General features: G+C 54.6%; 1 protein-coding gene and 1 non-coding gene across 3 annotated transcripts; one reads left to right on the forward strand and one right to left on the reverse strand.

Annotated features, from left to right (window-relative positions):
• The first annotated feature begins 504 nt into the window (after positions 1–504).
• On the forward strand, positions 505–591 carry Trnastop-uca (transfer RNA opal suppressor (anticodon UCA)). Its single transcript has one exon. It is a non-coding gene; the product is annotated as a tRNA-Sec (tRNA).
• A 3,232-nt stretch (positions 592–3,823) lies between these two features.
• Fosb (FosB proto-oncogene, AP-1 transcription factor subunit) lies at positions 3,824–9,346 on the reverse strand. 2 transcript variants are annotated; one of them, XM_052713213.1, is made up of 5 exons: positions 8,618–9,346; positions 6,424–6,744; positions 5,839–5,946; positions 4,441–4,596; positions 4,187–4,300 (listed from the first exon to the last, which is right to left on the reverse strand). In XM_052713213.1, the coding sequence occupies exons 1-5, from the start codon at positions 8,741–8,743 to the stop codon at positions 4,298–4,300; spliced, it is 714 nt and encodes a 237-aa protein (XP_052569173.1). In that variant the 5' UTR covers positions 8,744–9,346; the 3' UTR covers positions 4,187–4,297. The 2 variants fall into 2 exon arrangements, with proteins under 2 accessions (XP_052569172.1, XP_052569173.1); XM_052713212.1 differs by having other exon boundaries at positions 3,824–4,596; positions 8,618–9,344.
• Positions 9,347–15,023: the final 5,677 nt, after the last annotated feature.

Here is a 15,023-nt window from a genome sequence, read left to right on the forward strand (position 1 = left end):
ACTTAGGCAAGCAGGACCGGTTGGCGGCGCCGTAAACGCTTGCAGTTCCACCAAGGAACAGCAGGTGGCGCCCTGCGGCCGCGCGCCATCAGACCCTAAGAGAAACTTGGCGTCTCCCTCGCAGAAACACTCGAATTCTGCCTCGAAGGGGCTTCCGAGTGCCGCACGAAGAGCGTTTACTTTAAAAAACAAGACACAAAACAAAAAAATAAAGCTGACTTTCCGCTTTGCAAAAAGTTCTGTTCCTGTACAGTCAGGGGAGGTAGGCACTTTCGGCGCTGCTTCCCAGAGTGCACGGCGCTATGCAAATGAGCTACTTAGTTTTAGCTGGTAGGGTCATTCGTGGCATGCGTTGCAAAAAAAAAAAAGTATATAGTCACTATAAAATGTGAGAATATTATGAAAAACATTAGAATTCTTCCCTGTAGCTCGAGTACAATCACCATAACTTATAAGATTTCCGTCCTTTGGCCTTTATATGCGTGTCCGAAAACAGCTGCTTCTGCCCGGATGATCCTCAGTGGTCTGGGGTGCAGGCTTCAAACCTGTAGCTGTTTAGCGACAGAGTGGTTCAATTCCACCTTTCGGGCGGGAGTATCTATCCTATTTTGCTCCCTGCAAAACCGCATTCTCAGGAGATAAACGTCTCCCTGTGCAGCTCTGCTCTTATTTATCCTCTCTTCGTAGCTGCTCTGTGTCCCTCCCGGAAGGATCCAGTGCATCTCAAACGTGCGTGTAAGTCTGTCTCTACGGTGTTAGGCTATGCCCGTCCGCCTTCGGTGCCTCCCCTTCCCTGATTTATTCATCCAATCGTTCGCTCGCTTCTGCACTTAATCACGCGTGCACGTATTAGTCACACATGCGTTCGGTTGCTCACTCTGGCTCAGCCCTGTCTCTGTACTGGAGCAGTGATGGGCATGCAGTTGTGATCACACCTTTAGCTAGCCCCGGGTCCCCTGAGGGAACCTGGCCAGTGGAGAAGAAAGCACCAGGCAATTACATGTATTCAATGAACCCGAGAGAAAAGTAGAGCGTGTAAAGCCGCATCACACGGAGACCTGACCAGGGTGACCTTGAGAGACACACTTGATGGATGGCAGGGCTGACAGAGAGCGAGAATGGGGACACCGAGGCTGGAGCAAATGCCTTCCCTTTTCTGAGGTCAGCAGAACTCTCAGGCCACCCGAGTGGTGGTGCACCTCCTCCCCCGGGAATTTTTCCTTCCCGGGCTTTCTACTAATGAAGTGACATGCGTCCTGCCTCCTCCATGTCTCTTGGATCCTTTCTCTCCCGTCCTGGGTCCCTTTCTCTTCTAGGCACTCTCGGTCTGGGGAATAGAAGAAGAGTCCACCTAACACTAATCTTGCCCAGCTCCTCGGCTGCTCGGAACCCGTGATGGCTCCCTAACGCTTTCGAAAGAGCATAGGAACTCTGTATTCTAAGAATGCCATTGCCTGCAGAAGCTCCCTGAGGGTTCTCTCCCACTCTCCGCATGCCTGCTGCTCCTGTCACGGTGACATCCCCCAGTGCCCCAATATCTGACATCTACCATCTTCTTGACCCTGAATTCTTGATGCTCTTGCCTCCACCTCCCAAAGGCTGGGATTACAAGTGTGCCCCACCACACCCAGCCTTACACCCCTTTAGCTCTTGCTGAAATCGTTGGACATTCAATGTTCTGGATATAGTCTTTCCCAATCATGAAGTCTCCCAGACCCTTGACCACGTCAGGACCTCACACCTGACATTCTGAGACTTACTTTTTTCCAGTAGGTGACACAGCCTGGAAACATGGGAAGTCCTCCCAAGTATCTATTTTCCTTTCGTCTGGCTGTGGGCTGATTGGTTAGGTGCCCTAATAAGTGCCTGTGAAGGCTTCCTAGCAATCCAAATTCATCCGGTCTTGCTGAAAGGAAGCCATGTAACGGGCGCCCAGGGGAAATAGACACTTTGACCTCGTGGATACATTTTTTTAAAGCTTTTTATTGGCGACAGTGCAGAACCAAGGGGGGAGGGGAGCTGCCCAGTGCTAGACTGCCCCAGCACCCCCTGGGTCAGGTGCAAAATACAAAACAACAACAACAACAAAATCACAAATACAGCATGGGTGGGCAGCTACGGAGTCAATGAACTGTGGTCGGCAGCGGCAGGCCCTTCTCCTGCTCACACACTCCCACCCAGGATTCTCAACGATACCGATTGTAAAAATCTACCACCCAGTCACTCTTACTCACAAAAGTAAAACTGCATGTCCCCAACAAACCCGGAGTCGACAGACAGAAGGAAGATCAGGGCCAGTGAGAGAGGAGACATGTTGGAAGTGGTCAGAGCGGAAACAGACTGAGAAAAGACTGTCTCCAACAGCCAGAGGGGCTGGGACAACAAAAAGGTGAGTTATGAAGGGGTAGCCAGAGAGTCTGACTCCAGTTCCCAGAAGCGATTTCGAACTCCACAGCACACTCGCAAACGAGGAAGCTCGCACACGCGCGCACACACACGCACACACGCACACACTCATATATAATATATTTATTTATACATAATAGATATAAGTGCTTTTCGGGAACCAGGGGAGGGATAAATAGCTTGGGTGGGGGTTAGGGCTGGAACCGAGGACCCAGGACAGGGTGTGGAATGTGTTCCATGCAGCACAGGGGAGGGCCCATCTCCCCAATATTAAAAAATAGAAATCTGACTCGTGGAATTCTCACGAGGTGAAAGCTGGAGGCAGGAGCCAGGACCCATACTTGGGGCTGGAGGAATTGGATGGAGTGGGATAGTGGGAACTCAGCCCCCTCTTAAGTATGCCAGTCCAAAAATATTTGGGGGTTCAAATATCAAGGGTAGGGGAGCCAAAGCCTCAGCCCTGAAAACTTCTCTAGAAACTGCCTCGACCTCTGTGAGAGGATGCGGGGCTCCCAGGGTGGGGAGAAGTTGGCGTCCTAGGCTGGGGGAGGCGGGAGACCTTGGAGAAAAATGTCTGGGGCCTGCGCAAGAAGGCCACAGGGGTGCGTCACCGTCACTCCTTTGAGTCTAACTCCCTGTGGAGGGGAGGAAGGAGGCAGCTGGGAGAAGGGGAGACCCAGGGAAGGCTTTGGAGGGTTGGGGGGGGTCAATCCCACCCCGCCGCACCCCGCAATCCGGCCGCTCATTCACAGTATAAAGCGCTCCAGCAAGACGGGCGTCGCAGCGCCCCCTGCTGCCTGAAACCAGAAAGGCCCAACGAGGACGGCCAAGGGCGGCTGAGGGGGTGGGGGCGAGGGGGACATGGCATAAATACTGCGCAGGGCCACGTGGGCTCGGGCCTGAGTTGGGAGGGGGCTCCGGAGCAGATGAGAAAAAAACAAAAAAAAAAAACCCAACCCAAGCCAGTTTTTCCAGGAGGAAAAGCCTGAACAGTCAGATAGGGGTTCACATTTTGGAATCATCGGGGAAGTGGGGTGAGCGGACTCCCAAAGCAGGCACCGACTTCCCTCAGTCGGGTTGGGGGGGGGGCTCAATTCGTCCCGGAGGAGGTGAGGTTGTGACCTCTTGGAAATGTTGGGCTAATCAGTTAAGGCCCGAGGGAGCATAAGAGAGCTATCTTGGTCACCCTGCGCCCCGGAGCGTGGGTGGGTGGGGGGAAAGAGAAGGACAGGGCTGTCAGTTCCTCGTTGGGCCTCTCTGGGGGTGCATGCCAGCTCGTCCACAAGCCCACCCTGCACCCCACACCCAGCACCCCTTCCCCCTCCAGCCTCACTCACGCAAGACGCCAAAAGTGGGCGTCCCATCCCACCCCACCCTCCCACCCACCCACCCACCCCCCATCCATCTATCCCCAGAAGTTGGGTTGAAGTGACAGGACCATTAGACGTCTGGCAGGAGGGGTGTCCGTCCCCGCCCCACCCCCTGTCCCCAAAGTCACCAGCTCTCCGGCCGGCCTCGCCGGGGCACAGAAACCAGAGACGGAGCGCAAAACACAAAGGAGGTCCTTCCGTCCTGTCCGATGGCAGAGGCGGATGGCCGTCGGTCAGACAGAGGAGTCAAGGGGTCCACACACACACCCCCGCGAGCGCTCCTTCCCCTCTCCTCCTCCTCCTCCTCTTCCTCCTCCTCGTGCCTTGCGGGCTTGTTTGTTTTGTTTGTCTAAAGAGTTCACAGAGCTAGAAGGGAGGGCGAGTTCAGGGGGTCGGACGGCTGCTCGCTGCCGCTGGTGCGTTGGGCGCCGGCGAATGCGGAGACCTCCGGGCAGGTGAGGACAAACGAGGAAGTGTACGAAGGGCTAACAACAGGGAAGGGGTCGCCGAGGACTTGAACTTCACTGTGTGTAAAGAGAGAAGCCGTCAGGTTGGGGGGTGCGTCTCGGCTGGTCTGGAAGGGCAGGGGCGGTGGTGGAGGGGGCGGCAGCAGCCAGCCGAAGCCGTCTTCCTTAGCGGATGTTGACCCTGGCAAATCTCTCACCTCGGCCAGCGGTCCTGGCCCCGGCCCCTCTTCGTAGGGGATCTTGCAGCCCGGTTTGTGGGCCACCAGGACAAACTCCAGGCGTTCCTTCTCTTTTTGCAGCTCGGCGATCTCCGACTCCAGCTCGGCCTTTTCCTCTTCCAGCTGATCCGTTTCCTGATGGAGCCCAGCAGGGGCCAGGCCATAGGAGAGAGAAAGGAGGGACGATGGTCAACGACCACGCAAAGCGGCTCACCCACCCCACCCGCATTATCGCTGCAGACCCGGAGGGCCGGGTGGCTCCCTCTGTACTCAGGGGAACGTCCTCTGCGAGGGACTCCTGGCAGACTATGCAGCTTGGGGCCTCAGTTTCCCCAACTGAGCCAGAGATGACTGGGCAGGGGGGGGACTGTTTGTTTGAGGCCAGCCTGTACTTAGGAGCACTCAGCCTTAAAAGGGGAGGAAGGGGGCGGCAATACGGCTCAGTGAGCAAAGGCGATTGCCAGCAAGTCTGACAAATTGAGCTCGATTTCTGAGACCCGCTCTGAAATTGGAAGGGGAGCACCAACTCTGGAAATTGTCCTCTGACCTCCATATGTGTGCTGTGGCACACGAGCACACACTCGAATGCCAGCAAATAAATAAATATAATGAAATAAATTTTTTTTTAAAGAGAGAAAAAAAACAGTGCCGTTGGTTATGCGAATAAACAACGGTTATGTGTTGTTTTTAGTATTGGTTCTATCACACATCCTTTCCGTCAGCCTCCCAGGAGGAAAGCAGAGATGTGCTCTGGTTTCAAGGGGCTAGAGGATACTCTGCAGGCATTAAGGAGAGGGGACCCTCGCACTAAGGAAGGAGGAAGAAAGGAGTGGGTTTGGTGGGTGCCACCAGCTCAAGTTCTGGAGAAACTGTAGGTGGCTGGGGCAGGAGGAAAGGAATTGACGCAGCATAAAATAATTTAGTTTCGAGCCAGCCAGGATGATGGTCCGTGTGTCATCTCAGCACTCACAGGGGCTGAGGCTGAAGGCGATCGGGTTGTGGGGGTGGGGTGGGGTGGTGGGTGGTGGTGGCAGGCTGGGCTACACCGGGAGGCCCCGTCTCAGAAAAAAAAAAAAAAAAATGGAGACATTGCGGCAAAATGGGATTATTCCTAAACCAAGACAAACAGAATGGCCTCCTCCAGCTTGTCCTCTTCAGCTGAGAGGAAGAAACATGTGGGGACCTATCCAGGGAAAGTGGGGGAACAGCTGGACGTGCGCGGGTAGGGGTCTGCGCACGCGTATAGAGCGACTCCAGCAGGGCCCTAAGTGGGCCTCCTCGGTCAGGACACGGGCGCAGTGAGGAGTGGGGGGGCAGAGCAAGGTGACGAGCCCCCACCCCGGCGCAGCCTCGCGACACCCCAGCTCTCCTCCTTACCGCCTGGAGTCGATCGGTCAGCTCCCTCCGACGGTTTCTGCACTTGGCTGCCGCCAGCTTGTTCCGTTCTCTGCGCACCCGTCGCTTCTCTTCTTCTTCCGGGGTAAGCTGCGTCAAAGAGGTGAGGACTGTGAGGTGTGGGGGTGCTTCTACCGTCCCCGACAACACTCCTTTTCCTCCAGAACCCCAGACAACAACCGCTACTCCTCAGGGGCAGGGCTGAAGGGGCGATGGAGTCCCTTCAGGCTTGAGGCCTCAGAGGGCCCCCAACTTAACAGTGGCAGAATCACAGTCCCTCTTCTTACTTCCCTCACCCCCAGGCCAACTTTTTTTTTAAAAAAAATAATGATCTCTTGCAACCCAGGCTGAACTCAATCTCAATAAGTAGCCCAGGCTAGCCTCCAAGTCCTGATCCTCCTGCCTCCAGCTCTGGAGAGCTGGGGCTACCCGCCTGCACAACCACTCCCGGTTTATGCTATGCTGAAGAGCTACCCAGGGCTTCATGCATGCTAGCAAGCACTCTACCAACGGAGCCCACATGCCTGGGCTCCTCCAGATCCACAACGCCTGAGGCCTCATCCTTACCGTCTCTTCTCGGGGTCTTCTAGGCCTGGCTCTGGCTGGGCGGGCAGGCCCAGGGCCACTGGTGGTTGTACCGGTCGAAGGCCCACCGCTTCCGCTTGGTCCACCAGCGCTGTAGGCACTCAGGCCTGGGGTTGAGTAGCTGGTTCCTGGCATGTCATAAGGGTCAACAGCTGGAGGCTGGGAGGCCAGTGGCTGCCCCTGGGACTGGGCCATGGAAGAGATGAGGGTAGGTTGCACGAGCCACTGGAGGTCCTGGCTGGTTGTGATTGCAGTGACCGTTGGCACGAAGGAGCCGGGCATTTCCCCGAGACCGGCGCACTCCTACGGGGTGAGACATACACACACAGGCGTAGACACACAAACAAAGCCACCGACACACACACGCCCAACACACATAACACACACCGACCCCTGTGAGTGAGCACAGGGTGAGCGGGTGTGGATGTGTGTGTCACAGGCAAAAAGCCACAACACCCACCCTTCCACTACACCGTGACGCAGTGGTTAATGAGAGGATTCTGTTCAACTGCCTTCTACCTCCTCCTTCTTCCTCGGGGAAAGGTTGCACGGTTGCAGCGGGTGGTGAATCACACCCCGGGTTGGTGACTCTTAGGTGTGTGGGGGGGTGGAGAGGAGGCTGGACAGAGCCTGGTGACAGAACCTCCCGGGACGGAGCCACACACACACACATACACACACAGTCACAACACCCCACCCCCACCCCAGAGGGAGGGAGAGGGAGAGGCCTTAACCCAAGCCTTCCTCTCCACTCACATACAAACACACCCCCACTGTATGAGGGCTCCCGCAGGGGCGGAGATCCCAGCTCCAATGGTGTTGGGGGACTGGCCTAAGAGTTGAGAGCATCCCTTCCGAATTTCTGTCTCTTCCCCAAGGAGACTGACAAGTGACAGGTTGGAGTGGACTGAGAGGTAGAGAAGAGTGATAGTGGGGAATCCTTCAAACTGTCTTGCAGGGGATGGGGGCGATATAGGATCTGCGTCCCCAAACCCAAGAAGCGTCCATCACCACCCCCCTCCCGCAAGTGGAATTCTAGAGGCTTAACTACTCTGGGGGGCGTGGCGAGGGAAGGGCTGAATCCCTGGCCAATCAGAGTCCTGGGAACTAAGGGAAGGCGGACCTTTTAGAGACCACCTGGCTGCCTCCCCTCGGGGTAGCTCATCTAATGTTTGGACACCTCGAAAGGGCCGGGTGTTCAGCGCGCAGGGAGCGCGTATGTATGTGCCTGGAGAGGGGGTGACGGCCTCCAGTTCCCCCTTAGACACGCTAGCACTCGGCCAGAAGCCTCCCGCTTCTGAGAGCAGAAGGACCAGGTCCCCACAAGGCCATCGCAGACCCGCGAGGTCACAGGGTGGCCCCAATCACGACAAGAATCCCCTAGCTCTGCCTCTTGGAGACCCCCCCCCTAGCACGGAAGAACCACAAAAAGCAGGGAACGGAGCTACGCTCTACAAATAGGAAGGAGACGTTGATTGGCTAAAGCCCGCTCCGCGACAGCCAATCAGAAAGCCGCGCTGCCCCCTCCCTTAGCAACGTGGCCTCGGCGTTCCAAAATAGAACGTGCCCGGGACGTCAGGGGCGGGGCGGACGGAGGGGGCGCCGCGCACTGTGCGTGCCCCGCGTCAGACGGAGGATTCCAGCGCGTCAGCCTTTACGCACGGGTCCCCCGTTACGTCTCCGCGCAGGAGGCGGAGGCAGCGTGATCGGGGTTCGAGGCCCGAACTCCCTGCGGGTGGCGGGCGACCGGGGCCCTGCAGTCCGCGCTTGGGAGGAGGAGGCAGCGGAGAAGGCTACTGGAAGCTTCTCTGGGGTTTTCTTTTTTTGGTTTTTCTTCCCCTACTTGCCTAGCTCCGGGTTAGGGAGCCGGAGCTCAGCTGAAAGTTCTCAGCTTCTGCTAGCCACTGCTTATACTTTGCACCAGGCATCGCCAACGCTTGCCCAACTGCATTCCTTTCCCGCGCTCCTCGCACACAACCCGTTGCAAACATCTCTCCATTCCTTGCAATTTGCAAACAACAAAAAACCAAAGTGCAACCCAAGCCTCTTGCTTTCCCAGATCCTGGGTTTTTGGCGCGTCTCTATTTGAGAGGATGCTTAATCCACACTTTAGACTTAAAGAAATATTTTTTTTTCCATGACCACCAAAGAAGCATCTTTGCGATCGAGAACTTACCTGGGAGGCGGCGGCGGTGGGTGGACTGCCAAAGGAGTCCACCGAAGACAGGTACTGAGACTCGGCAGAGGGTGACGAGCTACACCGGGAGCCGGAGTCGTAGTCTCCGGGGAAAGCTTGAAACATTTCCCTGGGCACAGGGGGGCCCCTGTGACCACGCTGAGGTCGCCGGGAAGCCAAGGCTATGGCCGAGTGGGATGAGATGCGAGTCCGGAGTGGACCGGACACGTCCCCAAAGTGCGCTGCTTGGGGGAGCTCCGCGTCCGGCTCGGAGAATTGCCCAAGTTTCGATGCAAGTCCCCTCTGCAAGCGCCCGGGTCCCCTTCAGGTCGCCGCTGTACCTCCTGAAAGTCCAAGCTCCGTCGATTTCACGGCGGGCGACGCGGGGATCGCTCCCCGCCCAGAGTCCCGCCGCGCAGTGCCGCCGGTCAGCGTGCGCTTCGGATGCTGCTTCCTTCCTTTCCAGGAGTCCCACGAAATGGGGGAGGGCAGAGGGGCGCGATCCAAAAGCCCACAGAAAGTAAGTCTATCCTCGGGACGAAACAGAAGAACGATCTAGAAGGAGTCTTGCAAAACAGAAACCCACAAAACTTTCTCTCCAGTTAAAAAATAATATCTATATATATATATAAATTTTTTTCACGGCCGCCAAGAAGAAGAAGAAGAGTCACCAGTAGTCAAGTCCTGCAAGCCCCGGCTCCGCGTGTCCCCGGCGTAGCCGCTCCAGTCTTATGAATGAAGCCTGAAGCTGCCGGGCTGAATTTATGCGTCCGGGACCCGCCCCCCCCCGCTTGCGTCACCCGCGGCTCCATGCACAAACCTCCCGAACTCTCCCTTTCCGCCGCCAAAGCTCCTTGTGGCGCCCCCCAGGGCCTCGTGTACCCTCCACCTGCCCATAGGGTGACTCTGGTGGTCTCGGGGGTCCCCAAGGCTGCGATCTGAGGGTCTCCGCGGGAGGGGATCCCGCCCCGCCCTCCCCGGAGTTCCTGTGACGCAATTAGCCATATAAGGAGCTCGGCCGGCGCGGCCGAGTGTTTGTTTGGTATCCTAGCAATGACGTCAGAGGGAATCCCTCGCTCCCGCGCGCGCCCGCCGCCGCGCCGTGCGGAACAGGCCCGCGCCTGCGCAGTGCCACGCCGCCCCGGGGGCTGAGATTGACAGGAGCCTGAACACCCCGGGAAGGCCCCTGCTGACCCCGGCTGGGGAAGGTGCAACCCCAGATGCCCAGGCCTGCTTACCCCGAGACCCTTATCCTCCCCAAGCCGGTGCAGCGCCCCCGGCTGGTGGAAGAGAGCAAGTCCCCAGTGCAGATCCTAGTGAGAGAGGTGTAGTCAATCCAGGCGGGGAAACTGAGGCTCAGGCGGGGTTGGAGGGGCTGTGATGTCCCCAGGTGTAGGTAGAGGTAAGTAAGGATGGGGTCCCCTCCCCACTAACTTTGTCCCAGATTCTGCCTGACTCGCTGACCTTGGAAAATGTGCTCCCTCCTTGAGACAAAACTTCAGTGCTCACAGCTAAGCCAAGGATGGGTGGCTTCCGGGGGTGGGGGTGGGGGTGCCCTGCATCTGGGGAACCTGAAGAATTGGATCAGGTAGGAACCTACACCCTGTGAGTTCTTCGGGCTTGATGCTGTTGGAAATTCTCTCCGTCCTGCTTAGCGCCTTACCCGGAGATAGAAAGTATGTGTAATTAAGAACAATAATAATTATCGGTGGTGGCGCACGCCTTTAATCCCAGCACTCGGGAGGCAGAGGCAGGCGGATCTCTGTGAGTTCGAGGCCAGCCTGGGCTACCAAGTGAGTTCCAGGAAAGGCGCAAAGCTACACAGAGAAACCCTGTCTCAAAAAAATTTTATTATAATTAATACTTAATGATTAATACTAATAATATTATTATCGGTGGCATGTATTTAGCAATCAGCAAATGTCAGCTCAGTGCTGAGCCTTTGAAGAGTAAAACTTCTAACCCTTAAAACCTTGAGCGTTTTAAGAGAGTAGTATCTTCATAATGGATGAAAATGAAGGCGGGCGAGATGGCTCACAGTTAAAGAGCTTGCCACACGAACCTGCCGACCTGAGTTCCATCCCCCGGCCTCACGGCGGAAGGAGAGAAATGGCTCCTAAAAATTGTTCTCTGGAAGTTCTCAGGACTTCCACACGTGTGCTCAGGCACATGCCAACCGGTACTCACACATAATAATAATAGTAATAATAATAATAATTATTATTATTATTGTTGTTAAAGGGAAATAATAATTTAGAGGAAATGAGGAGGGCTGGGATGTAGCTTAAAGTGGAATGCATGTCTAGCATGTGTGAAGTCCTGAGTTCTAATCCCCAGCCCAGAAAGAATAAGGAAGGAAAGAAAACAGGAAGAAAGGATATTAGGTTAATTGATAGGCTTGAGAGCCCACTGGGAAGGACGGGGGAGGAAGTTTAGCTGGTAAAGGGCTTAACTAGCAAAGAGGAAGCCATAGGGATTCCATTTTAAAGCATGTTGGATAGAGAGTTTGAGTATGTGATACTGTCTCTCATATATGTGTGTGTGTGTGTGTATCATATATATATATATATATATATATATATATATATATATCATATATTTACAGAATCTAATGTGAGAGTTTCCTTTTTCTTCCCCCCGCCCCCATCTGCTTTGGAGATAGGGCCTCATTATATAGCCCTGGCTAGCCTGGAACTGGTTATGTAGACCAGGCTACCCTCTACCTCTTGAGTGCTGGAATTAAAGGCATGTGCCATCATGCCAGACAGTGAACATTTCTGATCTCATAGCCTGTTTGTTTTTAAAACCAAGTCTGGAATTTACTCTGTATCTGAGGATGACCATAATCTTCTGAAACTCTTCCCTCACCTCCATATTGTCACCAGGCCTGGTTTATGTGTTGCTGGGGGTGGAACCCAGGGCCTCCTGCATGCTAGGTGAGCAGTCCACCACCTGGGCTGCATCCTGGCCAGAGTCCTGACTCTTAAACACTCACTTAGAAGGGTGTCATCAGCAACTACACAAGCCTGGAGAGCCCCAGACCCAGCCTGGTACTGTGTGACAAAACGTTTCTGGGGGAGATGCAACGCACACATGTCCACTCACCCCAGAGAGGGAGCCAGCTCTCAACAGACCAAAGTACAGTGAACCGGTGGGTTTTATTGGGGTTACTTACCAGAATATGTGTTGGTGAGGGGGTCACTTATAGGAGCAGAAAAGACTCAAAGACAGCTGCATCCCCAGAGCCCACCTCTGCATGAGTGACAGCTCCCAGAGCTGGGAACCTGCAGCACACCGCCCAGCCTGCAGGCAGCTCACCATGTTGGAGGGTATCCTTCCCAGGTGCCTCAGTTGGTCTACACCTCTTGCAGGCAGCTCCTCTGGTGTCCGACTCTCCCTTTCCACTTGGCCTGGGTAAGGGTATTCTTTGCATTTTGTCTCCCTTCCCTCTAAGAGAGGACTCTCAGCTTTTATTGCTTACTCTGGCAGGAAGGGGCTTAGTAAATCTGGTTGGTTTCAGGGACTTCCTATTTTGAGTGGTTTAGCTTTCTGTTTAAAGAACTTCTCTACAGAATGGGATGTTTCAATCTTAGAGGAAACTGTTACCCACTCCTGGTCCAACCCAGAATCCAAAGAAGAAAGCAAAGAAACACGTTAATTATTTTTTTAGGGCTATTTATTTTATACTGTGTGTATGAGTGTTTGTAGGCATGTGTTTTGTGCACCGTGTGTGCCTGGTGCCCAGGTCCAGGGCAGCTAGAGCTACCTAGACCCTGTCACAAGAGAAAAAGTTGAATCTCATAGGCTCAGAAAGGAAAAGCCCTTGCTCAGGGCCAACAGCAAAGACGAGGTGTGATGTCTTACACCCAGAAGAATCTTGATTCTCCATACCAGTAATGGAGAGGGGATAGGCAGCCACCTAAGGCTAAAGGGACCTGGAGGGTGACAACAATGATGATAGAGATGGCCAGACAAAAGCCTTGCCTCAAAGCACCCTCCACCTGGTTCCCCACGCCCCCTCTGTCTGCTCCAGTCGGGGAGGGGGGGAGGGAGACAGGTACTCCGGGATGACACAGCAGCCCCCAACAGGCAATGACTCGGCTCAGGCTTCAGACAGGGAGTGACCCTTTCGTGTTCTCAGCCTCTCATCTCCTTTTCCTGGGGGATAAAGGAGACACACAAACACCCACTCTGGCTGTCCCAAAGTCCTCAGACCCTGACACAGGGATCTCAGACACCCAGAATGCCACCTCAGACATCTGCCCACAAGGAGTAGCCCACAGTCATCTAGACACACCTGCACGGAGAAAGGCATCTTCTCACACAACCCCGCCATCTTGTATGTTCAGTGTTTATATCCACAGGGAGGCAAAGAGGTTCCCAGTGGAACAGGGACAGAGCACAAGGACCGCTGGACCTTGCTACAGCTGTGCATAGACACACACACATACACACACACACACACACACACACACACACACACACACACACACACACACAACTCATCTCTCCAGCTTCATTCCTTTCGAGACAGGGAATCCCTGTGCAGCCCAGGCTGGCCTAGAATTCATTGCGTCACAAGCCGAGTTAGTATACCCAGCTCTCTTCCTGTTTTCTGAAATAGGCTCTCACTCTGTGGCCCAGGCTAGCTTTGAACTATCAAACTATTACCCACCCTCCTGCTTCTGCCTCCCAGCTACATACCACACCTGATATTGTGCTTATTTGCTAAAATGACATCACTCTGACCTTCATTCATACAGAGTCCGCTGGCCTTCCCTTAGCAAACCTTCACTGCTATGATCCTCAGTTCCCCCAAACCCTCGGGCCACACCCCAGCCTTGGCCTTGAGGACCCCTGTGAGCTGTGATGTCTGTGGGCATTTCCATGGCTTGAGAAGAGAGGGCCTGCCCATGGCAATGCATGAGTGGCCCCTCCTGCCCTCCTCACTCTCATAGATTTAGTAGCCTGCCCCCGCCTCTGAGGCCAGAGCAGGATTGGCTGGCTCAGTCACTCTTTGGTAGCAATCCTGGAGGCCTCCTGGAGGTGGTGCCTGTGGAAATTCAGGGAGACAGAATGAAATGATCTACGGTACCTGCTCCGTTAGCCTCCCCTCTCCCTGCTCTGCCTCAGGCTCCTGGTAATTTGTGTATCTCTTCCCTCTGCCTGGAACACTCTTCTGCTTTGCTTGGCTCCCACAGCTGCCTTGGTCTCGGATGAGCCAGTGTCCTGTGCCAAGCGTGTGGTCTCTCAGGTGTCGCGCTCAGAGCTGGGCTGAGGAGGCCCTGTTCACTGTGGTGTCCCAGCACAGCGAGGGGAATCTGTGGGCGCTGCAAACATTTTTGCCAAATCGCGAACGTACATTATTTTTACTCTATCCTTTTTGAGGTACAGTCTCAGGGAGTTCACGCAGCATCCGGTGTTTCGTATAGCCAAGGGCAATCCACCCAGAGCGTCTCTGAGCCTTTGGGCTCTAGCTCCCAGCACCGGAATTACAGGTGTGTGCCACCACACCTGCTTTGGACAGTGCTGGAGGGTCAAACCCAAGGCTTCACTCGTGCTAGGCAAGGATACCACCTGAGCCACACCCCAGACCGACCCCGGATGCGTTTTTCTTTGTTCTTTTAATTTAAAATTTGTTTTTTTACCTCGTGTGTATGTGTGTGTGTGTGTGTGTGTGTGTGTGTGTGTGTGTGTGTGTGTTGACACCTTGTGGGACTTGGTTCTCATCTTCCATCATGCCGATTCCAGGGATTGAACTCAGGTCCTCAGACTTGTAGGCAAGCACCTTTACCCACTGAACCACCTTGCCATCTCTTGTTTCTTCCATTTGAGACAGTTTTACTCTGTAGCACAGGCTGGCCTCCAACTCCCTGCAATCCTCCTGCTTCAGCCTCCTGAGTGCTGGAGTTACAGGCATTAGCCTCCACGCCTGACTCATTCCTGTCTCCATAAGCATTCATTCATTCATTCATTCATAGGGTCTGATAGGCAACACAGTGAGAGGCCTATCTTGGGCCTTCGAATATGCAGTTAGTGGACCACCTGGCGGCAGAGACACTGTGTGTGAGTGTGGCACACACAACCTGCTGTGTGCCCAGGCTGCTGAGGAGAAGCTTGTGTCTCAGGTCTGTTATGTCTCAAGGTCTGGTCGCTCTATCACCCAGCCAGGCCCTTTCAGCTCATTGATCCAGTGCTGGGATTAAGGCGTGATTGCTAGACGCAGTTAACTATCTGTTAATGAGTGTATGTGCACCTTAGGGCAGTCGCCTGTCCAACTGTGTGTGTCTACACATATGTTTCTTTGGATTCTGTAGACCTCTCTATCTCCTTAAAGATATACACAGCTAGCCCGGCATGATAGTACACACTTCAGGGGCAGGCAAATCTCTGAGTTCGAGGCCAG

Source organism: Peromyscus californicus, unplaced genomic scaffold, assembly GCF_007827085.1.
Source record: "Peromyscus californicus insignis strain IS unplaced genomic scaffold, ASM782708v3 Scaffold_4__1_contigs__length_199733344, whole genome shotgun sequence".
Classification (NCBI taxonomy): Eukaryota; Metazoa; Chordata; class Mammalia; order Rodentia; family Cricetidae; genus Peromyscus; species Peromyscus californicus.